The sequence below is a fragment of the Giraffa tippelskirchi genome, chromosome 9 (assembly GCF_054371585.1).
Source record: "Giraffa tippelskirchi isolate mGirTip1 chromosome 9, T2T-mGirTip1v1.2.pri, whole genome shotgun sequence".
Classification (NCBI taxonomy): domain Eukaryota; kingdom Metazoa; phylum Chordata; class Mammalia; order Artiodactyla; family Giraffidae; genus Giraffa; species Giraffa tippelskirchi.
In genome coordinates, this window is record NC_137283.1 from 16530638 (window position 1) to 16557620 (window position 26983).

The following is a 26983-nucleotide window of genomic DNA, read 5'->3' on the forward strand; positions in this document are numbered from 1 at the left end:
TCACCAAGTCCAATGGCAAGGAGCATACTGCCTTATGTTTCCTTCAACGAGTTTTATAGTTTCAGTTCTTACATTTGAGTCTTTAATCCATTATGAGTTAATTTTTGAACCTGGTGTAAGATAACTATCCCGTTTTATTCTATGTGGCTGTCCTGTTTTCTCACTTATTGAAGAGACTGTCTTTTCCCTATTTATTCTTGGCTCTTCTGTCATAAATTAATCAATCATACATGCATGGGTTTATTTTGGGGTTCTCTCTCCTCTTCCATTCATCTGTGTGTCTGTTTTTATGCCAGTACCATACTGTTTTAATCACCATACCTTTGTAGTATAGTCTGAAATCAGGAAGCATGAAACTGGCCTCCAGCATTGTTCTTTCTCAAAATTGCTTTGGCTACTGTGGTTCCGTATGTATTTTAGGATTGTCTATTTTTGTGAAAAATGCCAATGGGATTTTGGTAAGCATTACACTGAATCTGAAGATTGTCTGATTACTTACTGTTGAGTTTTAAGAGCTTTTTGTATGTTGGGTAACAGTCCTTTAATTAGAGGTGTCTTCTGCAAGTATTTTCTCCTAGTATGTGGCTTTTTTTCTCTTGACAGTGTCTTTTGCAGAACAGATGTTAATTTTAATCAAGTTCAGCTTATCAGTTATTTCTTTCAAGGATGGTGGTGTTGGTGTTATGCTTTCTAGATTTTTATCATCCAGGTTTGTTTAACAGTTTTGCTTTTTATGTTTAGGTCTGTGACCCACTTTGAGTTAATTTTTGTGAAGTGTGTAACGTTTGAGTCTAAATTCACTTTTTTGGCATATGGATGTCCAGTTGTTCAAGCCCCATTAGTTGAAGGCTATCTTTATTGTATTGCCCTTGCTGGTCAAGTATTTGTGTGGGTTTGTTTCTGGGTGCTATATTCTGTTCCATTGACCTATTTGTCTATTCTTATTTCAATGCCAAGCTGTCTTGATTAGCTCTATATGAAAGCCTGGCTGACTTTATTCATCCCTTTTAGCACTGTGTTCGCTATTCTGGGCCTTTTTCTTCTGCTTATGAACTTCAGAATCATTCTGTTGATATCCTGAAAATAATCAGCTGGGAATCTGATTAAGATTACAAATCTAAAGATCAAGTTGAGATCTTTCATTGACATTGAGTCTTCCCATTCATGGCCATGGAATTTTTCTTTTTAGTTCTTTCACCAAGAGTTTTGTAGTTTTACCCATATAGGTTTTTAGGTCTTTTATTAGATGTCTGCTTATTTCGTTTTTTGGGTTCGAATGTAAATGTTGTGTTTTAACTTTCAAATTCCAGTTGTTTGTTGTTGATACATAGGGAAACAATTGACATTTATTATTAACCTCATTCCCTGCAACCTTGCTATAAATGCTTATTAGTTGCATGGAGTTTTTTTTTTGGTGAGCAGTTATTTCTTTTTAAGATATTTATGTCCTCTGTGAACAGTTATTTCTTCCTTACCAATCTGTATGCTGTTATTTCCTTTTCCTGTCATACTGCATTAGTATGCACTTACTGTCTGTGGGGATATTATTCCTCTCCTTTCTTGTAAATGTTTGGAATTTGACTTTGGTACTATTACCCACTTTTAATGGGTCAATAAACGGAGGAATGACCCCCCCCCCGCCCCCCGCTAGTTTCAAGGTTCTACAGCACATATTTTGTGTGTGCAAAATACTAAAATATGGACTTTACAAACAACAGCTGATGAAATCCAGCTGACCAATTTATGACCAACTGTTTCTCTCAGAAGTTAAAAACAAAGTTATTTAACACCGTTACACACAATCCTAGTTTTACTCATTCAAAATAGTTCATTTAACGTGATCGTTCACCCCTGCATCATTCTGTTTAGAATTTTCTCGGGCCCCTACTGCTCCAGCACCTTCAGACTTAACCACACACCCTCTGTACACACTACAAACCCATCCTAGTTTGACTGTTGTTCTCACACTGGCTTGCTGAACTTCCAAGTGAGTGTTCATTCGGAGTTCTGAGACCTAGCAGATACGCCACTGCTTCCTCTGGAAGAGAACATGGTAACATGATAGTCTTGTGCTTTTTTTGTTTTGCGGCTGATAGGGATATGTAGGCTTCCTATAATATAAAGTTGTCCAAGGTTCTGTTTTGCTATCATGACTGCCCTGTGTGCTTTTATGGAGTACTTGAGAAATATTCAAAACTATTATCTTCCCAGAGTTAAGTTTTGAGTGTAGGAGCAGGGAACAGTATCTCCTTCAATAGCTATGCTTATTTCCAAGCTCTTTCCTTTACTGATCTTCAGCACAGGAACCTTTCTGTCTCAGCCTCATAGCAGGTTACAAAGGCTGTTCCAGCTCTGGTTGATGAACTGATGGTCAATGTGGTTTCAAAGTAAATACCACAGTCCATTTGGACAAAAGTGCACTTTTTTCTTCCGGGTAAGCTTTTATCAAACAGAGAATCCTGTATCATAAAAATGATTCCTCAGAGCTAAAGAGGCTGGACTGTTATTTTTAAGGCAAGAAAGGGTATGATACACTTTTTCAGTTAGTTAAGTGATTTTTAGTTAGTTTCAAAGCATCTTTGTCTCCTGGGTAAACTGCAAAATTTCCAAGACTGTCAGTTTGAGCCTGTCATTTGGATGAGTGAAATCTTAGACACACTGTATCCTCTGAAACTTATAAAAAAAATTATAGAATGAGAATAATATACCTACCTTATACATTTTAAGGATCAATGAGATAGCAAATGACTTAAGTGGAAGAGCCTGGTTAACTATGAAGTTGTATACAACGTGCACTTATTTCTTTACCACAGTTCAGTTTCTAACATCTGTATCACACTGAAAGCAAAGCGCCTAGGAATGGAGCCAGTGGCTGTCTCATCTTCATATTCCCAGCACCTTATATATACTTTAGCACACAGCAACTCTTTAGTAAAGGATTGTTGCCTGATGTTTTTCTGGGCCATGCTGGGTCTTTGTTGTGGCACGTGGGCTCTTCACTGCAGCGTGCGGGCTTCTCTAGTTGTAGTGTGCGGGCTCTCTAGTTGACCGCAGCATGCTGGATCTTAGTTCCCCAACCAGGTATTGAACTTGGGTCCTCTGCATTGGAAGGTAGATTCTTACCCACTAGACCACCAGAGAAGCCCCACTTATTGCCTGATTTTAGTCATAAAATGGTGAATGAAGATCAATCTGTATTCCTGGCCCCATTATGGGCAACACAACTCCACCAAGAGCACACTCTCCTGAATGTGGGTCCATCTTGTTCCTTTAAGGATAGCTTCAGGAAAACTAATAAGCAAGGCAGTGTCACAGAATTGGACAAAGAATTTCTCAACTTATGATTATTCTGGTTAAGAATTTTATTATCAAAATTATTACATCTCTTGTGAAAGTTCAAATGTTACAGCAAGGTGTAAACACTCCACTTGAGAAAGAAGTGATACTTCTTCCCTTCCAAGAGTCCCCCCCACCCCCCACCCCACCCCCCCCAGAGGTCTGGTCTTGACAGCACCCTGCCCACACAGAGTGGCTGGGGTCTCTGCACGTGCCAGGCAGGGTGAGGGCCGCCTGCCCGCTGGCCTCTCCCCTTGGTTAATAGCCAAGGGGAGAATGCAAACCCCAGCCCAAATGGAGAGACATTTACATACATTTTATATAATATACAAAGAAACCAGCATCCCAGGCAACATGATTTCCACTCCCAACGCTCTCCCAGACTGATGGGTTTGTGGGGGAAACAACATAAAGAAAAGTATTCTGCTGATGTTTCAGCATTAAAAAAAATCTCCCCTCATTTGAGCAAACACCTGATTTGAATTTTGAAAAAGTGAAATTTTGTAACAGTCACACACAAAGAGAGAAGACTGTGCATATGATAGTTGTAGGAGAGGGTAGAAAGAAAAGGGGATGCAAGAGGCTGAGGGAAAAAAGGAAAAAACAAATTGGAGGGAAGGAAGGAGGGAGACTCACAGTATTATCTTGTCCAAAAGAAAGAAGTAAGGTCCACTGCAGCACCAGGGATTACACCTGTCAGATATTTGCTACCCCTACCATGGTTATAACTGAATACAAAAATTAGATAAATAAAAACATGCCAGATATTACAGTAAACAAGTGAAAGAAATAAGCTGGCAACCGTATGGAATTTAAAAAGATTGTGTACCCCACCTGGCTGGCTCCAGGGCTCCTCCAGGGGTGTACAACAGGCACAATGCACTGATGGGGAGAAGCCAGTCTGCTCTCATCTCTCATCCAGAACAGTTGTCATTAGGTGTGTGGGTGGCTTTAAAACACTCTCACCTGGGCCACTCTCAAATAAGCATCTCCCAAAGAAACGTGGGACATGCCCACACACAATCACAGTCCTGTCGGTGCCATTCCACAGTCAAAGCTTTCCACTCTTACCCTGCAGTCACGAGTGCATGCTCTCCAATCATGGAGGCGGTCCTACTTAGGGGATCGGCAACTCCTGATTAACTGATAGTACAAAAAATAAAATTCAAAGAACTCCCAAACTATTTGGGACTCTTCCTAATCAAATGCATTGCCAATGGCTGGTAAGTAGCAATGCAATTGGCCCATCTCTCTTTTCTTTGCCTACTTACTTCATGGGTTACTAAGCTGTAAAATAGTTTGGGGAAGGGGAGTGGGTTGGTACCAGCTGGGGGCTCAGGCAATCTACTAGGATAATGCTTCTGAATAATCAAGAACTGACCACGAATACTTCTTCAGAGATCCAGGAACCCCTCAGAGCACACACCAAGCTTTACTATTCCTGTCTCTTGGTGTTTTTAAGACAAAGGTAAGGAATATTCTCAGTGAACACACCTTGGCCAGATACTTGCTTTTGGAATGGTTGTTTTATATACCCACCTTTTTTCTTAAGTGCATAAAACCCTAACACTACTCAGATGGCTTGGGGCTTTGAGATTGGCTCTTTTCACTTTTCCTTTGAAAACTTTTTTCTTTTTTGGACTTAAAAAGATGTCCTCACTGCACAAGTGACTACAGGCTACAGGCAAGGATGGGAGATGGAGGCTTCAACACAACTCATTGCACTTAGAATCGTTACTAACCGAAACACCATTTGCTTGTCAACAATGTACCCTTAACAGCAGGGAGAAACTTCTTTATAGTCTCTGCTTCAGACAAGATTTATATCTTTCTCCAAGGCCAGAGCCAGTCGTGACCACAAGTCTTGTTTCTTGTCGACCAGACCCAATCCTCTGGCACCTTGTACCCCCTTCCCCAGCAATATGCTCGGCCTAGGTTCCAGAGGCAGCTGGAAGGAAGCAGCTATGGGCTCATTCAAGTTCTGTTTGCCCAAATCCAGAAGCCCTAGGAAAGTCCTGTCTGAGTCTTGACCCCCGACCCCTGCAGTGGCTGAAGTCGGTACTGTTGCACACCCCCACTCCCTCGATGTGGGTAGTGCTGTGAATTGGAAACCGCAGATACCCTGGAGGCCTGGTAGGCAGCTGACTGCCCAGCACTGGGCAGACTGATAGTCCGGAAGTCTGATGACAATGACGACCTAGAGTTCTGAGGAAAGGAGGTGGAACTCAGAGTTCCTGTGCTGGACTGGGAAACCGAGTCTGAGGTCGGCGAGTCTGAGGGGCCCTGTGGGGTAGGGCTAGCAGCACTAGAAGGGCAGCTCCTCCTTGGAAGACTGCTGCCGGTGCTGTTTCCAGAATGTGGCTGGCTGCTATAATACCCTGGTGTCCCCGTAAATGGGGCCAACGAGTCTGTGGACACAGGGTGGGCGGGGCTGGAATAGGACGTGGAAGAGAGGGAGGATTCTGAAGAACCATGAGAAGGGGGGTTCCCAGGTCTCAGTGCAGTAGTTCGATAACTGTATCCCGGAGACTGGGTGGGATGTCCTCTAAAGGGGGAGGAACTCTGTTGAAGGAGGCTTTGTGATTCTGTCCGTGGACTATCACACTGCAGGAGCTAGAAAGAGTTGGGAGGAAAAGCATAAGGAGGTGAAAAAGTCCCTATTTAAGCCTTTTAGCCTTGTGAATATTTAAAAGACCCTACTTTTTCTTTTTCTTCTTCTTAAACATTTGTTCTTTTTTAGGATACCAAAGACAGTAAAAGGGCTGTCTTTGGTCACTTCAATTTTCTGGCATGATTTATTACCTGAAGGTGAGCCGATGATGACTTATTTCCAAGGGTGCTGAAACTATATGCAAAGACGACATCTCAACTGCAAAGGATGGCCAGGATCACAAAACATTTGGAACCCAGAACACATTCCTATGCCCAGAGATGAGCACTTTCTTGCCTCACCTGGTAGCTGTATCTGGAAGGGCTGTAAACGGCTGCTCCTTTAGAGAGTGCTGAGCTCAGTGTCTCTGGGCCTTCACCATCGGCAGGGTCTGGAAGGTAATACAAAATCAACTCATTTTCTAAGAATGAGTGAGAGAGAGCCATTGTTCATTCAAGTCACCAATGCCAGCACCAACCCATGCTGCTCTCTGATAAATCAGGTGAGTGCAGCATGCCAGAAGGGCAAAATGAGTGGTTAATTATGGGCTGTTTTAAATGCCTGATCTGATTTCTGTCTCCTTCTTTCTCTTCATCCTTCATCAAGGTGATTCCCAGGGCTTTGGAGAGATGAGTTACAGAAAGGTATCCTTTGGGAAAAAAGAGCAGACAGAGAGCAAGCAACGCTAGACCTTAAGAAAGCTAGAGCCCAAGAAAATGAAAGCAAGACAGAGCTGGAACTTTACATGTAAGGGAGCCCAACCTCATTAAGAAACGGACTCACCTCAGCCCAGCATTTAGTGTGAACTGTGTGGAGCCTGGCTCATGTGTCCCTGAACCTGGCTGGCAGAAGAAGGCCATCGGCTCACCTGAGTCCTTCTCTGTGATGTTACTCTCCCACGTGGGGGAAGGCTCTCCTTTTTGGGCCACCCTCACACTGCTTCGGAGGACCTTGGGGATGCTCCCTCCTTCTCGGAGTCGTTCTACCGATGTGGGAACCATCCTGTGAAGGCAATAGTGTGTACGCTTATGCTACAGGACTTGAGAGTTAAGTGCATGGAACAAACAAGGCTCTAACAAACAGCTGTACAATGTTTCTTAAGACATCCTCTTTTAAAACATTACTTTCTTTAGGACCAATTTAAAACAAGGTATCTTCTCTGCCTCAAACTATGTCAGGCACCTAAGAATAAATACTTTAAGAAAAAACAATCAGGGAGAAGGGGGATTTAAAGGTGTCTACTGCTTTTAACCTCCATCTTGAAATGCTATTTTTCTCTTCTGTGAAGTCATGTGACTGGCAGGTAGCAGTAATGTTTCACAGATTAATGAACATTAGTCATTTGAGCCATGTCTCTTCTTTCCCAGACCTCATTATTCCTAAAATGCCTCATTCTTTATTTCACTCATTTGATCCTTAGTACCTGACATTAGTATTATCTATTTATTTGTCGTCTCTCTTAAACTACACAAATCCTTTCAGGAGTGTGTCCCAATTCTCTATATATGCTAGCCATGTGGAGCTGAGACACCTGATGTTAATTTCAGTGGAACTGAGCTTATCTCCCGACTTACCTTGCACATGAAATGAGAAAACAGAAGAGGCAGTGTTAGTGCCCAGTGAATAAAATAACTCCTCTGTGTCCACAACTATATGCAGTCCAAAATATTGCTCTGCAGGCTTGGTGGCAATTGTTTGCTTCTACAAAGCTCAGGGATTGTGACTGATACTATTAAATCAGCTGAATATGGTACATGGTACAGCTGGCTGGCTTTCTCAAGTAAGTGTTTCCATATATCTTAGGTAGAGTCTAGACGTTTATTTCCCTCCTGAATTTAATCATCAGAGCATTGAACTTAAACTTACCACCTACTGCTGATACTCTCTTGAGGTCTGCAGTGAGACGAAGTGCCTCTGGAATCTGATGGGCTTACTGCCTCCAGATGAGACATAGAGGAATGAGACGGGGAGAATTTTTTGTGAGGGGAAGATGGGGTTCGGGCTGAGGATCCCTGCACACCATGGGCACCAGTGTCAGAAAGTGAGTTACTGCTGCCTTGCCCAGCTCCTGCAGACTTGCTTTTGCTCTGTGTGGAGTCACCTCCCCCACCAGCAGAATTTTCCTTGGCTTCTTGTTTCCGTTTGCGGTACTCCAGCAGGGATACCTAGGAAGGAAAAAAGAAACAGGACTCCAGCTAGACATCATTTGTGGATCACTAGCAATGGGGAAAGAACATGGAATCCTAGGAAACCACTAGCAGGCCAGGCAAACAAAACAGGCACCAACAGGTGACTTTTTCCAGGTGTGAGAGAGACCTGAGCACAGCTACATATTCAAATCTTTGAGAAACTGGTAAGTAAAAGAGAATATACCAGGAGATGACATTTTTGAAAAATGGCATTTACCAGTAGACCTCAACCTTTATTCTGCCTTCAGAAAAACCCGTGAGATCACAGTCCCATGTAACAGAAGTATGCTATCACAGTTATTTGCAACAAAGGTAGCACGGAGAAAGGTGGGGGATTTCCCTGGTGGTCCAGTGGTTAAGATGCTGAGCTTCCAAGGTAGGGGCACAGGTTCGACCCCTGGTTGGGGAACTAAGATACCAAATGCAGCGTGGCATGGCCAAAAACAAACAAAAATACACGAAAAGGGAAGGTGAAGAGCTGGGAGTTTGTGCAGTTTGAGGAAGTCTCTTCCTCAATCCCCAGAAATACCTATAGTTGTGCTAGCTCTAGAAAACCTTCGCCTGGAAACTTCTCCCCAACTTGCCATTCCTCTGCCTTATTCTTTCCTGAATGCCACAATGAAAGCCCTCTCCCCTGCCCAACCAGTACAGCCCCTTTTGGCTGTTACAGCACACTGGGCTTACACTGGCTTTCGACCTAACAACAGTGTCTTGTATACTTATAAACTGTTATGTTCTACAAGGGCAGAGAACAAATTTACTTGGCTTTTTGTCTTTAACATACAGCACAGAACTTGCCTGATAGCAGGTGCTCAACAATATTTCTGAAATAACAGATTATGTTTCAATCATTTTTGCACATAATAAATTAAACCAGAAATCCAAAGATTTGTTACCATTTTTGTTCCTGCTAGTCAATACTGTTCATGCAAGAGTAATCTTTTTTTTTTTTACAAAATGTTTTATTTTATATTGGAGTATAGCCGATTAACAACGCTGTGATAGTTTCAGGTGCACAGTAGAGTGACTCAGCCATATATATACATGTATCCATTCTCCCCCAAACCCCCCTCCCACCCAGGCTGCCAAATAACATTAAGCAGTGTTCCCTATGCTATACAGTCAGACCTTGTTGGTTTTCCATGTTAAAAATATACAGCAGTGCGGACAAGTCCATCCCAACCTCTCCAACTGTCCTCCTTCCCTGTGGCAACCGTAAGTTTGTTCTCTAAATCTGTGAGTCTCATGCAACAGTATTCTAAACCTAATGCTAATTTTTTTTTTGGTGGGGGGTGGGGGCAGGTTGGCTGTACCTCCTGGCATGTAGGATCTTAGTTTCCCAACTGGGGACCCAAACCAAGCCCCCTGCAGTGGAAGCTCAATGTCTTAACCACTAGACTGCCAGCGAAGTCCCCCCCAATGCTATTTTATTACAAATTATCTGCCAGTGTTTCCTCCTTCTTTTAATCACTTACAGCTCTCAATTTTCTGTTCAAATATAAAATGTAACAAAAATACAAAGGAAGACAATTTTGTGTATGCAATTTCTATACACAACCATGGAAAGGAGTTAGTGTAAGAATTCTGGTAATGTATTTCATTGTACCACCAGCTTACATGTGAACTAGAGTACCATAGATAATTTGCAATTATGTGAGACTGTCACACACAGAGGACATTTAAGCATCGCTAGATCTGACCAGTAAACGGAAGCTGATTGGACAGCTCAAAATACTCCCAAGCGTTTCCAAATAAACCTAGTTGAGAATCACTGACATAAAAAGCAGATTTTTGGCTTGGTAATTTCTAGAACAGGCATCACCTACAAGTCAAGCCCCAAACCTGATCTCTGTGACCTGGCCCTGCCCATCTCTAGTCTCCTCCTCACTTCTCACTTGGTACCAGAGCAACATTGAACTGTAATCGTATCACATCCCACTCAATGGAGTGTCACAGTTACTTGTTCTGCTTTGTTTTGTAGCATCTTCATCCCCTCAGTATGTTGACTGATTGATTACTTATTATTTCAGATCAGCCAAATCAGCGACCTGTCACTTTTCACACTATTCCTTGCAAACTTGGCTATGAACCTCTTCTCTGTCCTCAAGTACCCTCCACATACCCAACTTGGCCAGGTTTCCTCTATTAAGTTGTTCTTTTTTCTCATCATTAATATAATTATCTGCTAAGCTCAGTCTCACTTGCTATAAGCTCCATTAGGGCGAAATTGAAGCAGCGATACAGCATGGTGGCAGTAAGAGCATACAATCTGGAATCAGGCAGACCTGGGGAGTGTCCTAGCTCATCCATGTACTAGCTGTGTGACCATGGGCAAGTTATGCAACTGGTCTTAAGTTCCATCATTTGCAAAATGGGAAATTACCCATCATATAGGACTACTGTGAGGCTAAACGCATAAGAAGGGCCTAACGGTGCCCAGAACATGAAAGGTAGCATAAAACATGTAAAGCAGCATTGTTCTTTTTCATCACTTTAAAATCGCCTAGCCAACTATATGGCACATACACGAGAGGCATTTAAATTTGCTCAGTATTTACAACACTCATCAAATTATATTAATACAGTCTTTCACTGAGCATGCCAAGAGACTATGTTTACTTATCTTCATTTTCCTCACACTGAGAACAGCACTGAAAATATAGTGGTAACTCAGAGACTACTTACTGAATTATTCAGTTAACGTTCTTCAAAAGGGTCTATAAAATGTGAAACACTTACCTTTTTCCTCTGTGGTGGGTTCTGGGGGGCAGACGGGACTCCTTCACAAGTCCTTTCGCCACCAGGTGACATGGATCCACGAGAGAGGTCTTTCAGAAAACCATGTTCATATCTGCTGGGAAACCCTTCTGCAGGGGAACAATAGCCCCCATCCAAATGTAAAGGCTTTCTATCCCCTACCAGGGGAGACCCTCGATACAATCCATCTGCTCGAGGCATAGCGTTCAATGGGGAGTAGGCATACATCAAGTTAAACTCTGTCCGAAATGTCTGGTCCGAGTTTCTCACAAGAGTCTGATGTCCATCTCCACTCCTGCTTGTAAAACCAGTCTCAGAGGTGGGTCCGACAGAGGGATGAGGAGCCAGGTCAGAATGACCTGAGTTGATCAGGGAAGGTCTGTCAGCACAGCTGTTAGTGTTGGAGTCAAGGTAGCCTACTTTTGTCAAGTCCAGGTCTTTTCGGTGACAAAGCTGAAAGAATAAAAATCAACGGAGACATGGGGTAGGGGAGAAAGGAAAAAGTCAAAGGGCAGAAAAGAAGGGAAGTGAGGGGGCACAGGTGAATAAGGAAAGGTAAGAGGGACAAAAGTAGAATAGAGAAAGCCATTAACATCTGTAAAGGTCCCATGTAGCACCAGTGTACACATGCCAGATTACCAAAGAATCCTGGCCTTTCCCAAATTGATTTCAAGTCTTTGGATGAGAATACTGGGGAAGTCAGAATTAGATAATTGGCCAAATGTGACTATTTTGCCTGCTTAGCCTTTCATCAGGTTTGCTGAGTCACCCTGCACTACATTCAGGGAGTGGCAGTATAATCAGGGATTTACCTGAGCCCCATGGAGCCACAGAGCTGAGAATGGTGTCTTAAGATAACTGGCTTCTGGTGTCATTCATTTCTAAACTAATATTGATGGAAGGTGGGAGGAGGGGAAAAGGTGAAAGGAAGTAGAAAGTAGACGAAAAGTCAAGTATTCAAGTTATTGGTTCAGGGAAGGAGAATGGTATTAGTTGAAGACATCAACCAACCAGTTTTTCACTCACTTTCACTATTAAGTATGTGTGTTTCTCATAAAACTTTCTGGCCACTCAACTCTTTCTGCATACTCTAATGTGTCAACATACCACAAGACCACTAATGTTCATCACTGCAGAGCATCTGAAATGCTGAAACGTACCAAAAATAAACCCATCTACTTGGTCATCATTACCTCCTAACATCAAAGATTTTCTGCCACTATGTCCACTATATCTAACTCTTTAGAAAGAATAGAATCAGAAACCCAGATAATACACCCTTGTCAGCCTCCAAATTAGTCTATCTTAGAATCTTCAGCAACTGAGGAGAGAGAGCTTTACGTTCCTTACAAAATAAGACTAAAAAAAACCACTCAGAAAACCTCTAGTACACTAGAATACAATCTTTAGTTTCACACTGATCTATAAAATCATACCAATTCAGAATTTGGTCACTTGTCACTGAGTTTAGCACTAAGGTTTTACTGGAAGGGTGTGGGAATAAAAGTTCTTAATTTCTGAAAGTTTATGAGAGACTGTAACTTTCTTTTCAAGAGAAGTTAAGGGTCCATGTGGATTCATGGAGTTATCACTGCTAACTCTGTTGAAATCTTGTAACAAGTTAAGAAACTCTAGCACTAACATATGAATTCAACATCTCCATAGCAGTAAGATTTGATATTCTAAGAGATACCATCTGTACAGCAACCATTTTCCCAACCACTGTAGAATGGACGCCTGAGTCACAGAAGCCATGGGCTGATATAAGCTGAGAGGTATGACTCTGCCTTTCTAAAGAAGATGCTTAATCTATCAACCAAAGCTCAAAACATCCAGTTAAACAGAGCTGTCAGATTAACTCTGGAATAAAGCATAAATCACCGCCTAACCTTTTCAATATAAGCTGCTCCTTCATCAAGCCCAAGATAATAAATATCAAAAGACAGCTCCTACCAACTGTTGATTTAACCTTCCTTATTTAACAAACACACTTTGTTAGACTTTAACAAGGTTCTCACATTTTCAGCTCCTTTAAACTTGACTTCTAGATTCTATTCTACTTTAAAAGAACTCTTCAGCCATACCCACCGCCCTCCCCTCAAAAACAACAAAAACGAACCCCACCACACACACACACACACCTACTTCATTTTCCTCCATCTACATTGAGAGTTCTGAGTAACCACAGTCACACATGGGAAGATCCATTCACCTTCCAGTGACCAACTGGCCACCCTCCAGCCCATCACCCCATTCACTCGGATCCCCCAAGCCCTCCCCACACACGCAGGAACACACTCATGCCCACTCACTCACAGCCTCCAAGTGTGATTGAGATGGTGTGATAACTACCTCGGGTGACAGGGACTCGGGCCTATTCGCAGGGGAACTCTCAGGGGAGGATATGTTCTAGAGGAGGGAAAAGCATCTTGTTATTCATCTACTCAAAGAAGCAAAACAAAACAAACAAAAAATAAAGCAAAAGCAAGCAAAGATGGTTAGCCACAAATTTGGGGGTGGGGTGGGGGTCAGGGAGAGGGATAAGAATGCACAAGGGAAACGTTTAAATGCAGAATCACCTCAATGGACAGAATGACTTGTTAAAATGCTTCCTGGTGTCTCTGAAAGCATTTAAGGATAAACTGGTTATGTTTCATGCTATAAGTAAACATCTCAAGCAGATAACAAGGGTTAAATTGGTGAGATTTTATACTGTTACATTATGTCTTTCTATGTTAGATGAGATTTTAGTAATATGTAGTATTTGTTATTGATAGACACCCTATCACTCATCCTTCATGCTTCAGGGCACCTTTCCTCTTTACCCCACACCCTCTTCTGAATGTCACATTTTCTCATTCTCTTGTGTGACTCAGGCCTGCCATATTTACCCAGGGGAATTGCTTAGCATGCAGGGGGTTTTCAGGGCTAGGGAGATGGCCAGTTCCTCTTGAATGACAGTTGCAGGAGTTATGACTGATGTATTCTCCAGCTCACAGGCTAGATGGTTCGTAACATAATCCACTGTACTTTGAGGAAGAGAGAGAAAAGGATTAAAAAAAAAAGGCAGATGTGTATACTTCAAGCCTCTGGTCCTGAACAAGGGCTTATCCTTAGGGCTTTTGCCTGAAGCAGCACTCCTGAGTGAAACAGTAACTGGGCAGTGAGTTCGTTAGGAAGATATGGTGGGAAAAAGCAGGGAAAGCAGGGAATGATGGTGGTAGCTGTGACAAGGAAAGAGGAGGGTTTCTAATGTTGTAGCCTCTGGATAGCTGTGGCCTAGGTGGCTGAACAATTCTGTGGCAGAGGAAATGAGGCTGCTTCAGCAGGGCTACTGGCTGTTAATAATTTCATTTGGTGGGGTGCTGTATGTGCCGGATGGATAGTGGGGTATGGCTCTCAAGGCAGGAAGGGAAAGGTTATTTCCGTGGAAAGAAGGGATTCATTAAGCTTGCCCTCCCAATGCTGCTTGACTCTTTTTTTTGATGCTTCCCTCTCATATCTTGTTTTTTTATTACATTTCTTTTTAACTCATCCACTTAGCATTTCTCAATTTTCTTCTGAAAGGTTCTTTATTTTTCCTTTTAAAAATATTCTTTCCCCAACAAACTGATCTTTACTTGTGCCATCTCTCTGCAATTTGTGTGTCACAGTCTTAGGTGAAAATAAGGCTCCCTACTTCCCCATACTAGAATACAGGAAAGTGTATGGCAATTAAAATGGTGATAAAGATGGCCAGGATGATGAAATCTGGTTTTTTTTTGAATTGATGAAACAGGCCAAATTTTCTTAGTTAAATTATGAGACTAAAATAGTGAAAACAAGCACTGAACTTTTTAAAGGGATGAGTTATTTAATATACTATACTATTTTCTTTCTTTCCTGGTGTTCTAACATTATGCTTAGACTATGCATCACTAAAATGATCTTTGATTGAAAAAAAACAAAAAAACAAACTTACATTTGCATAGCATTTCATAGTTATCCAAAACACTACAAGGGGTAGGATATACACCGAGTGCTAAACCTGTCTGTTCTAGAAGGCAACTCACCTTCTAATTTTACCTTTAATTATAATAAACTATGAAATTCTATTCCTATAATCTATTGCCTGACAGGGAGAATGTCCTCTCATGAAATTTTACCATCAAACTTCAGCTGATTAATGAAAAGTCAACTGCAATTAGATCCAAGTAAACTTAGTAAGGCCCGTATCAGATGTTTTGCTATCTGGCTTAAGAGAATGTCACAGGGAATTTGGTAAAGGATAACTTCCCTAGGAATCAAATGTGACCAGGAAGGTTTTTTATTCCCCCTCTCAGAAAAAGGTTTGCTCCAAAAGTAAGTTAACATAGTTCAGGCACAGAATATAGCTTCCTCTTATTTTCAAGGTTGCTAGTTACCTTTCTGAGTTAGCTATTTAATGGATCAGGCCTTTTTAATTCCCATCCTCTTTTAAAAACTGAATAGATAGGATGACACTGATTAGAACATTCACCTTTATCAAACAAGACATCTGGAGAAGTGCAAGCTGTGTTTAGTCATCGGAACAAATTTTTCTGAGAAGGAACAGTGTCTGTTTAATTAGAAGTCAAAGCAACATGCAATAGATTTTTGTTTTAACGCACTCACATTGATTCTATTCAATAAACCTACTATCACTCAAACTTGAACACTAACGCAGTTCAGAATTAACTTTTTGAAACAGGTGAGCAGAGAGTGAGCAAAAAATCTGGTTCTTATAAATGCATGTTGCTAGCCTCTTTCTACTTCTCATTTCTAACACATTATTACAAGAAGGGAAAGTAACCTGGAAATGAAAATCCTAATTTGCCATAATCCATACCTCAATGCTTTCTAAATCTGTTTACTGAGGCCACAAAGAGAATGCAAAATAACAAAGACACTTCACTGATTAAAAGGCCAAGAAACGAAGGCACAACCAATCACTATAATCTGCACTCTCAGGCTGGTGTCATTTTAATGGTTACTAGGAAGCTAGAGGCCAATTTTAACCAAGGTATACAGTAAAGATAAAGACGACTAAAGTCTAGCATGACTGCCACCTAAAGGTATGGAGGTTGATGAACTGCATGCAAAAGATAGATGAGTATCACCTGTGGGAGTTCTCTTCCTATTTTGGGAAGTATAGAGACTGCCAAGATGAGAGGCTACCAGGTAATAGGTCACAATGACCCTGAGGTTTCCCATTCTCTTGCTAAGGTGGGCAAGGAACATGGTAAAGAAACATTTGGAATGGTATTATATTTGAAATGAGGAGGTGCAAATGATGATTTTCATATTCAGATCTCCCAACAACCAAACCCAAATCACCTCAAACTGCAGAGGAGTATTGCAGCGACTAGCAGTAGTAAGAGATGTGACTGGTGAGAACATGAGGCTGTATCCATTTCGACACTCCTCTTCCGGGTGAGATGGGCCAGGTGTGGTCAGCTGGGGGCTCTTTGAGCCTGGATTGGGAGGGGGTGGTGTGACTGGAGAAAGAGGCCGCAGTAACTTGGTGACATTCTGCTCCATCAGATAGCGAGACTTCCATTTCTTTAATGGGCTCAACAAGTCTGTGAAATACAAAGCTTGGATGAGAGGTTTGAAGTTACAGCCTAAAGGGATACTCCTAGCGAAGCCATTAATATCTAGCCCACAATGGCTCATAACTCCACTTTTGCCTCATCCCACTGTTATCTCCTGCAATCAACCCCAAAGCCCAAAGGTTCTTTACTTGCCACACTTAAAGTGATTCTCAAAATTCTCTAACCTCCCAAAAACTCATCAGATGAACCTGACACTTTAAACAACTAATCCCTGGAGCTAATTTAATCTCCTGTAGTGGAAAAACATAAATTTATTTTTTTCACATTCTAAAAAAACCCCTCAAATCTGTGTGTCTGTTAAAATCATTCTCTGTTGAATTTTTGCTTCACCAACTCAGTTGCAAGCTTTTATATATTTTTCCATTCTTTAGCAGCTCTTTATATAATATTCTGCTTCAGCAGGAGAGAGTTCCACATGATTACCTGATCTTTACTGAGTACTTAGTTTTGGAGTGCTTCAAAGTGTGAAATCATTTCTACATAAACCTCATTTTCAAAAACTAGGCTGGTACACTTTTTCTGATTGGAATATCCTACTTTCTACGGTGGACTTCTTAGTTCCACTTTGAAAGAAAGTTAACATGCTTTAAATTTTAGTGACTACTCAGGGCAATGCACCTATCTCACTTTCTCAAAGGAAAAATCTATTTTTATTAGTTCACAGTTCCAAGCTATTTATTTGTTTAGTACCTCTTACATGGAAACCACTGAACTAGATATGTGGGGGAAAATGGTTATCATATACTCTACTTTTTAAAATATATTCTATTTTAAAAGGGTTTATGAAAGCATAAGAAAAATAAAACATACATAAAACATGTTTAACATAAATTTAAGAACCTCAACAGAGGTAGTCATACTGCTATCCATAAGGAGAAAAAAAAATTATGCTTTTAAGGGCTTATTACATACCAGACACTATATTATGTGCTTCATGTGAATTAGCAGGTTTAACCTGAATAACTCTATAAACCCAGTACTAGGATTATCATTCCTATTTTAAAGAAATAGGTTCCCATCTACATTCTTAATTATTAGGTTAAATGATTAGGTTTCCTCCCAAGCCGTTGAGGAAAAGTTTTGGGACAGTAGCACAGCTATGCTTCAAAACAATTCCCCTCGTAGCAATGGTTAGTATGAGAATGAACACTGGGAAACTATTTGGAGTTAATGGAGTAGTTACACAGAAAGAGTTATGAAGCACTAAACTAGGGCAGTAGAGGGTGAAACAGAGAAGAAACAAAAGCAAAAAATATTGGAGATACATATTTTTCCTTTCAGATATCTAAAAAATTTCCTAGATTAGAAGTATATTTGTATTTTACTTCTGTTCCAGATACTATGTTTTTCTTTTCTCCTTTTAAAAAGTGCCTAGGTATAAACAAAACAACATGTGATTCATAACTTACATTTAGGTTTACATATTTCAAGAGTCTCCAACAGCGAATCTTTTAAAAGACCACTATACTGCTAGGTCCAACACTGTAACTACTAAAAGCAATTATGTAAGTTATAAGTTCATTGTAGAAAAGTTATATAAAGTTCAGATGAACTCTCCCATTTTCAAATCAACTTACAGGTTACTCATTTAAAATATATTTATTAAGTATTTATTATAATATATTTAACAAAAGAGGCCTAGCACTCGTCATTATGAAGTTTACAGGCCAGTGGTAATCTGCCTACTTTATTCTATGAACAATACTATATTTACAAAATTTTCTTTTAAAGTTTCATTTTTCTTCTTTTTGCCATACACAGCTATCAAATCTCCTGGTTAAATCTATCTTTTATGGTTTTGTACCTTTACTTAAGTAATTCCCTAGATTATATAAACAAACACCCACATATTGAAACATATACTTAACTTGAAATCATATTCACAAATTAATGCACTGCTAATGTCCTGGGGTATTTTCATCTCAATCTCTTTCTTGACATGGCCTTACTGATTCTTTGAATAAATCACACTGAATAAATAATCTGCTATCTCCATTCATAGTAAAAATCTTTCCATTAAAATTGACAAAAATGTTACAACTGTATTTTAATTTTATTAAGTCTTTTTTGGCTATACAAAGTTTATATTTTTATTTAGTCAAATGTATCCACTATTTCCTTTATTTTCTGCCTCAGATATGTCTTTGTCACCCCACCCCAAAACTATAAAAATGACCTATTTTCCCATTATTGAATTTTCGAATTTAACTTAGAATGTTCTAACCTTTACACAGGGCTAATGGCTAGCATATCCTTCCAAATTATTTTGTAATTTTAGAATAATCATATTTCTATACTGATTTGAAATATGACATTTATCCTACTAGATACTGAGTTTAGTTCTGAATGTTATTCTGTATACTTTTAGTAACATCGTTTGGACAATTCCAGTTATTCTATTCTAGCTCTCCAAATTATTTTGCCTATTCTAGCATACTTGTTCATGTTAATGAACTGTAGAAATCATTTGTCAACTATGCTGATACTTCCCCTTCCCAAGGCTGATTGGGGCTATATTAAATTCATGAGTAATCTGTGGAGAATTCTCACTGAGCACTGTGGCATGATCTTTTATCTACTTATGCCTTCATTCATATTCCTCTTCACTATTATTATTAATATTTTGACAGCTTATGGGGTTAAACCCAGGCCCTCGACAGTGAGAGAGTAGAGTCCTAACAACTGGACCACCAGAGAATCCTTTATATTATACCTCTTCATTACAGATTTGCTGCATTTCTAAATTAGGCTTATTTTCCAGTGTTCTTCATTTTCCGTTACTACTGTGAATTAGATGTATTTCTCCCTATATATTAGTTAAATGTTATTGCTAACATGTAAGAAAATCATTCAATATGTTACATATTTTTGTATCTAGCTACCCTATTGACCTCTACCAGTTTTTCAGTTAATTCTTTTGGCTTTTCTATGTAGATAAGTATATTATTTGTATACAATGGTAACGTATACATTCTCTTTACCAAAACTTTTATCTCATTGTTTTTTAGTTTTTTTTTGATAATCAGTTTGGACGACAATTCTAAATATTGTTAAATAAGAATGGTAATACTGGGATAATCTGATAACCCATTTAAAAGGGTTAATCTATTTTTCAACATGAAGTATACCTGGCAACTGTTTTTAGATAGATGGTAAAATAAAATCATTCAGTATGTTATTTTATTAGATTTATCATTAAATTCACATTTACTATGCTATCACTCCCTCCTCCTCCATTCGGTTGGCTAATAAATTATTGTATGAATAAAATTTCAAGTATTGAACCTCCTTTACACTCCATGGAAAATTTTTATTTGGTCATAATAATAGTATTCTTACAGGTTCAAGATTCAGATGACTGAAATCTAATTCAAGAGTAGTACTGTACTGTTTTTAGGAGTTTAGTTTGATAAAATAAATCAACAGTAAAAATTTTAATGCTACTGTATAGTTTCATCAAAAGTATAGGCAATAGAAAATAAACCACAAATTCTACTATGTCTTTATTCATTGAAACCCAGGTCACTTTTATTCTGTATTATTAGCAATTATTAATAATTTCAGGACTAAGACTGTGCAAAAGACCACAGTCTACTTCTACTTTTAGTCCACACCTACTTCTGTACAATAAGTAGCTAGAAAAATTACTACTAGGTTTTAAAAAATGCATATGATAAATCTTCTCAAATTTCTAGTAGAGATATTATTTCCCTGTCATTTTTGCAAATCCTTTTTCCCAGTATTTTTGTCCTCTATCAGTTCAGAGAGCTAAAGACATAGAAACTTTAATTTAAAAAAAAAAAACAAAAAACAATCAATGAATGTACACAGAATTTACTTTGGCAAAGATCTAATTCTTTCCCATCTCCCATGTAAGTAAAAATTACAGAATAATTTACAGAATCTTTCACTTACATAAAGCCTGTTTCTGGCTATTCTGTTCCATATATACATCCATTATTGAATCTGTACGAATCTAATTACCAGCTTACAGCGTCACATTAGAAGCTAGTTTTATACTGCTAGGTAAAGTATTTCATCATTACTTTTTCAATTTTTCTTCCTTTCATGTTTATTTTTTATGATAAACTTCCAAGATCATTTAATCAAACCCCCAAACAAACTAGCTTGACGGAAACTGTATGAAGTCAAGAAAAAAAAACACTCATTATATTTCCTCTTTCCATTAAGGGATATGGAAGTTCCCTTTATTTCCTCAAGACTTAAACAAATATTCCTCGGTAATGCTTCGTTCTACATGTCTCCACCATTATTCCTAGGCAGTTTCTTCATTTTGTTGAGCTCAGCAATGAAAATTTTTCTTCATTTATTTTCTTGGTACATAAATGCTATTAATTTTTATATATCCAGCAGTTTATTTTTTTCAATTATTTAGACTCCTAGGTATGTATCCACATCATTTGCAAATAATGAACATTATACTCTCCCTTGCCTGCAGAATTAATACTGTTTATTTCTACACAACTTTAGCTTTAAGGAACTTAATGTATCCTAGTATATGATTAATTTCTATAAATTTTCCATAAATGCTCAACAAGAAATCTGTGTATAATAATGACAATAATAATTCCTATTGAGGGTCTGATACTGCACTTTATGTACATTAATCTCATATTAGCTCTAAAAGGCAGATATTACTACACCCGTTTCACAGATGAGCCTCAGAGATATTTTATAACTTGCCTGAGTTAGTAAAGGGTGTGTGTGTGTTAGTCGCTCAGTCATGTCCGACTCTGTGACCCCACGGACTGTAGCCCACCAGGCTTCCCTGTCCATGGGATTCTCTAGGCAAGAATACTGGAGTGGATTGCAGTTCCCTTTTCCAGAGGATCTTCCCAACCCAGGGATCGAACCCTGGTCTCCTGCATTACAGGCAGTTCCTTACCATCTGAGCTACAGGGAAGTCAGTACTAGTAAAGGGTAGAGATGATCTTTAAATTCAGGTCTGTTGGATTCTTGCTACTGTATCAATCTGTCTCCCTTCCTTGATTAATATCTCCTTGGTCTTTTTGAGATGAGAAAAACAAAATAAAAAAAACCCCCAAACCAAAGAAACCAAAGCAACAAATAAAAATAACTCCTCAGGATTTACACTAGTAGCAATATACCAAGATGCTCATTTGAGTATTGCTTGGTTTCAATTAAATATTTTCCAGGGACTTCCCTGGTGGTCCAGTGGGTAAGACTCTGCACTCAAAATACAGGGGGCCCAGGTTTGAGTCCTGGTCTGGGAACTAGATCCCACATGCTGCAACTAAAGACCCTGTGTGCTGTAATGACAACTGAAGATCCCACATGCTGCAACTAAGACCTGGCACAGTCAAATAAATAAATATTTAAACAAATTTAAAATACAAAAAAATAAAAAATAAATATTTTCCAGTTTATGTTGTTGCTTAAGGGCAAGGTGTATCCTTTCAATCTTTCTCGATGCTAGAGACGGAGAACTTCAATAAGGTTGGTGACTAATAGTCTTAACTCCATTCCAACTAGGGCACATAATAACGAAGGCACTTTCTTTATGAATAATCTTTGCCAGTCAAGACATGAATTGCTAATACAGCCTTCCTTTCCCAATCTCAAATACATACATACACAACACACAGACTACACATATATATGTATGTATTCTAGACAGAAGATTCCAATTGTTATACTCTCACTGTACTGTAAAAAGCTGCCGATAAATGGATAAAATTGACAAAAATCTGTTACCAGCATTTCTTTATATTAACCTGGTTCCAGTAAATCTTCCTCATCACTGGTGAAGAAAATAAAGTATTTTAAATATATGGTATCATTTATCTTCCAGATGTTCTACACTGGGATTTTATTATATTGAGGTTATACATGTGATAACTTATAAGGTATAATCCAGTTTAGGGACAGAAGAATAAACTAAATCAATAACTTGAAAAAAACCTATTTTTAGCAGCCTGTTTTTTCCAAATATAATCTTACACAAAGTTTTGGCATAAACCAGATATTACTAGTACAAATCTCTTTATTTAATTCAAATTCATATTTACTCAGGCAATGAACAAGAGGTTTCTATGAAAATCTGAAACATTACTATGTTAGGTACAGACTTGCATGACTTTTAGCACTGTATTTATTTTGGTATTTTGTTTTGATTGCATAATATTCACAAATTTGATTTAGAGATAAAGAAACAGAAATCACACAGAACTCTTCAATTAAAATAATACTGGCCAAGAAAAACTTGGTAATAAGACTATCCCCAAATAAGTTGGTGTCAGGTTCATGCACCTGTGCTTTCAACTGCAATCAAGACCCCTGCAAGAGTTACAGCAAAACCAACAGACCAGATGACTTTTCATGACCCTCCAGTTTAAAAATTCATATGAGGACTTCTGGATTCAAGGTCTTGTCTTTTAAAAAATTTACACTAATTGTGCAATCTCTTTTGAAAACAACCAACTCATAATAATTTCTCATTTACTTTACTCATCCCGTGCCCCTTCAACAAGTCCCACCCCACTCAATCACCTACAATTTTGATTCTTTCCTGAATAACGCCCCACATTTTCTCTTATTTCCCCTCTTACAAATATGGATATAGAGCTCCTAAACTTACTACTTTAAATGTATCTAACCTTTTTAAAAACCATTTCTGTTGTTATCTGTACACTGTCTAGTGCCTTCTTTGCCGTCCTGGGAATACTGATCCCTGACTTGAGATCTCTCTCTTCCTCTGCAAAGACAGATGTAAAGTAACTATTTAGAGAACAATGCTATTTTTTTTTGGTATCATACTTTTTAAAGTATTCAGTGAAATTTTTCATGTAGACCCAAAGTAATCATTGCTCATGTATTCAGAAAGGTTTGCGATACATACCTGCATTGTCTTTGCAGATACTAGAAGAATTACTGTTCTCATTACTTTGGTATAGGTGCTGAGTTCTAGTCTCTTGGGGTACAGATGATGCTTGGGTCATCCCTTCTTCCAAGGCTTGCTTTATCCAGCGCTATAATGGGAAAAGAACCAGGGCATGATCAACAATCATTTAAAACTATTTGGCTCACCTATTTATTTTAAATGCATCAACTGGGTCACTATATATCAACTGGTGACAGATATTAATACAACACATTCATTCAGGTCCACAGTCAAAGTATTTTTTGTCTTGTGTTTCAGCATTTTAGGATACTGCCCCATCAATTCCTTCTATGGAGCATAACTGAGGAAGCCTGGATTACACATAATGAAGTCCCACTCAAAAAAAAAAAAAACAATAAAAATGATTACTGTTTAACTCATCATACTGCTTAGAATGGAATAAATGGGAAAAGAGAAGCAAGAAATCTTAGCGTTTATATAAGAGATTCCCATCACATAGAATAAAGCTAGCACATAAAGTAAGTGTATAAAAAGAAGATAGATTTCTTAAGAGTTGTCTGTCCTGTGCTGGGGATATCTGAAGAAGTAATAGAAAAGGTTCACAGGAAAACTCTGGATGAGAATTAACAGCTCTTTACTACAAGTGCCAAAATGCTTCCAACAAGACTACTCTCAATATCTTGTGAGTTTTCCCTCCTTGTTAAGTAGTTCGGTTAAATTATGTATGAATAATACAAATCATTACCATAATCCTTCTGCAGAAATCAAAAAGGGAAAATAGTCAAAAAGAGCTCTCTAATCAGTCACATTTTTTTGTAATGAATATTGGAACCTAAAATGATGGAAACAAACTTTGTTCAGAAAGGAAGCCTACAGAGATAAGGATATTAAGATTATGCAACCTGTGGAAGAGAGAAAATTTCTTACCTGTAATTATGTTCTCTTAAGATACACTCACACAGTTGTAGGTTGCTCACCACTCTGTGGCTCTCCTGCCCTGACACAAGACAGATCGAATTTTGATAAACGTCAATTTCTGAGTCAGACCATATCCCAAATAGGAAGAGTAAAGGTGATTGTAACTTACACCTTTAGAGAACCAATATTACAGGTAAGTAAATATTCTCTTTACCAAAGACAGCAATTCTAATAGGAACTTAGGAAATAATGTGAGGAAGCCAAGAAAACATTTACATCATGTAAATGGCATTGTGGTCTGCCAAATGAAAGCAAAAGTATAAACATGAAGAGATAAAGAGTGAATATCTAAAAAAGAGAGGTAACGTCAACTGGATCACATCATATTAGGATTTGATCAAGTCTCTGAAGCCAAAATAAGACCAAGAATGAACTAACTCTCCTACATACAGAATATTGATGTGAAGATGAACTGTCAGAACCATAACTCCCTACATAGAAGAGACCTCAGAGGTCACCTTGTCCAAAGCATTTCTTGTATAGATGGGAAAAAATTAGGCTAAGGAGACCAAAAATAAGTGAAAATTCTTTGTTATATAGATACCTTACTACAAGTTTTTCTTAGAGCAGATGACAGGACTCATTTGGGGTCACTGTGCTTTTCTCCAAGATAAGTTAATTTCATGTTTTTCCAGTGTCAAATAAGTGTACCCATAAAAGAACTCTCTGGATCTGATGACTACAAAAAGGGAAATTAAAACCAGGACAGGGGCATTCTAAGGAATAAGATGCTGCTCTGGTTAGGTTATGGTTGAACACAGCAACTTGATCAACTCTTTCCTCCTGGCCCTACTGTATTCTACACAGTATCTTAGGGCTCACAAAGAAGGAACACCAACAGTTATTTGTATCTAACAAGTTCGAATCACCCCTAGGGATAATAAATTAACTTTAGACCCTTCTCCCTAAGTTCTAGCTACAGTTATTAAGGTCAAAAGAACATTTCTTCCTTCTCTGGAACTCTGTATTTAAGAGATTTTTAGGAAGCTCAGAGATGCGCAACAGAAATGTTTTAAAGAGTATCATTATGATGGGGAAAGGGAAAGAAATTAATTTGGGTTTTAGAGTCCAAAGACCTGGATTGAAACTTGGCTGTGCGTCTTCCTAGATGCTTAACTTTGGGCAAGTTACTTTCACTTCTGAGCCAAAGCTTCTGGATCTGTAAATTGAACCCAGTGATCCCAAGCTCACAGGGTTATCATGAACGCTAAGTGAGACAGTGCATGTGAAGAAAGCTTATAGCATAGTACTGGGCACACACTGTTTAGTGAGAACAGTTCAAATGAATTTCAGGCTATGTACAGAGTATACAGATTAATATTACTCCAGTGCACACAATAAAATATCAGTGCAAAGCATAGTGTTTCATTTTCAGTCTAAATTGGAGACTGAATGCCCCACACATATTGTGCCTACAAGGTGAGTTAAGAGATTTAGACAGAACAAGGAGAGATACTACTGAAAGGCTTGTTAGCCACTCATAAATGCTTCCATTTCAAAATAATAAGTTAAGTAAAATTCAACAAGACATACTATAACATGCTAGTTAAGAGCATGATTATAACTTAGAAACTACAGAGACATCATAAAACATTCTGCCAAATACTCTAAAAATCTGGGTGCAAATATACACATGCAACTTAACACTCTTAAACTTATGAAGGCTTTATACCTCCTTTAATCAGATATGATAGAGTAAGCCTACTAGGAATACATACTGTTTTAACTAATCCCATGGAGGACGGTTGTTCTCATCTATCTGTTTAATTATATTCTTCTCTGAGAGATTTTTAGAAATTTATTACAATTTTATTATGGAAATCTTCTTAGGTTCTGCACCATGTGAGCGTTTTCTAACCAGTCTAAAAAAATCTCCATCTAGGATAAACCTGAGTTCAATTTCTACATAGGACCCAATTTTACTAATTTTGTCCCATAAAAAGTTACATTGTTTTGTAATATAATCTTGATACATTAACAGCAAATATTAAACTTGTGATTTAAACAATTTTCAAAGACTCAACTTAAGTAAGATACTTTGCTACGGGTCAACATACATAGCCTGAACTCTTCTTAAAGACTAATATGACACAAACAGATAAAAGTGTCTGAGCAGAGCCTGTATAAAACAAGACTAAGGATGGTCAGATACTTGTAGAGACTATAACATGAATATGAATTAAATGGCATTTCTAACTGTTGCCAGTTGAGAGACACAAAGATGAGATACAGATGTAAGTCTGAAACCATGACCAGGTAAAAAGGGCTCTAAGAAATATATTTTCTATCAGATTGGAAGTCATATTTCTACACATTTTTGATTTTCACAGAACTCTGCTACTTGGAAAAAAGTAAGATGGGAATATAAAGATTACAACCTAGCATCAGAATGATAAAGGCAGCATTTCAAGAAGGCAGTCCCTACTATTTACAATTCAGACTTCTTTATTATTCTGTATTAATAATTATTAGCCCTTCTTAAAGGATCAAAGAAAGAAAATCTATTATCTGACTTGATAAGATACTTCAACAGTTAACATCCTAGGAAGTCTAGTACTATATCCATCCAAAGACAGAA

The 26983-nt window shown here is 38.6% G+C and overlaps 1 protein-coding gene and 1 non-coding gene across 33 annotated transcripts in view; one reads left to right on the plus strand and one right to left on the minus strand.

Annotated features, from left to right (window-relative positions):
* Window positions 1-3344: 3344 nt before the first annotated feature.
* Window positions 3345-26983, minus strand: part of SETD5 (SET domain containing 5) — a 78556-nt gene continuing 54917 nt past the window's right edge. For 30 of the 32 annotated variants that reach the window (XM_081527940.1, XM_081527936.1, XM_081527955.1 and 27 more), the window contains 7 exons: window positions 23425-23554; window positions 16267-16511; window positions 10915-11385; window positions 7853-8151; window positions 6855-6988; window positions 6289-6377; window positions 3345-5949 (listed from right to left, as the gene is read on the minus strand). In XM_081527940.1, coding sequence (XP_081384066.1) covers window positions 5341-5949; window positions 6289-6377; window positions 6855-6988; window positions 7853-8151; window positions 10915-11385; window positions 16267-16511; window positions 23425-23554 — 1977 coding nt within the window. In that variant the 3' untranslated portion in view covers window positions 3345-5340. Of the gene's footprint in view, window positions 5950-6288; window positions 6378-6854; window positions 6989-7852; window positions 8152-10914; window positions 11386-13284; window positions 13342-16266; window positions 16512-23424; window positions 23555-26983 lie in introns of all 32 variants that reach the window. The other 2 variants (XM_081527928.1, XM_081527944.1) reach the window with 1 other exon arrangement.
* On the plus strand, window positions 21727-21799 carry TRNAL-CAA (transfer RNA leucine (anticodon CAA)). The gene has a single exon. It is a non-coding gene; the product is annotated as a tRNA-Leu (tRNA).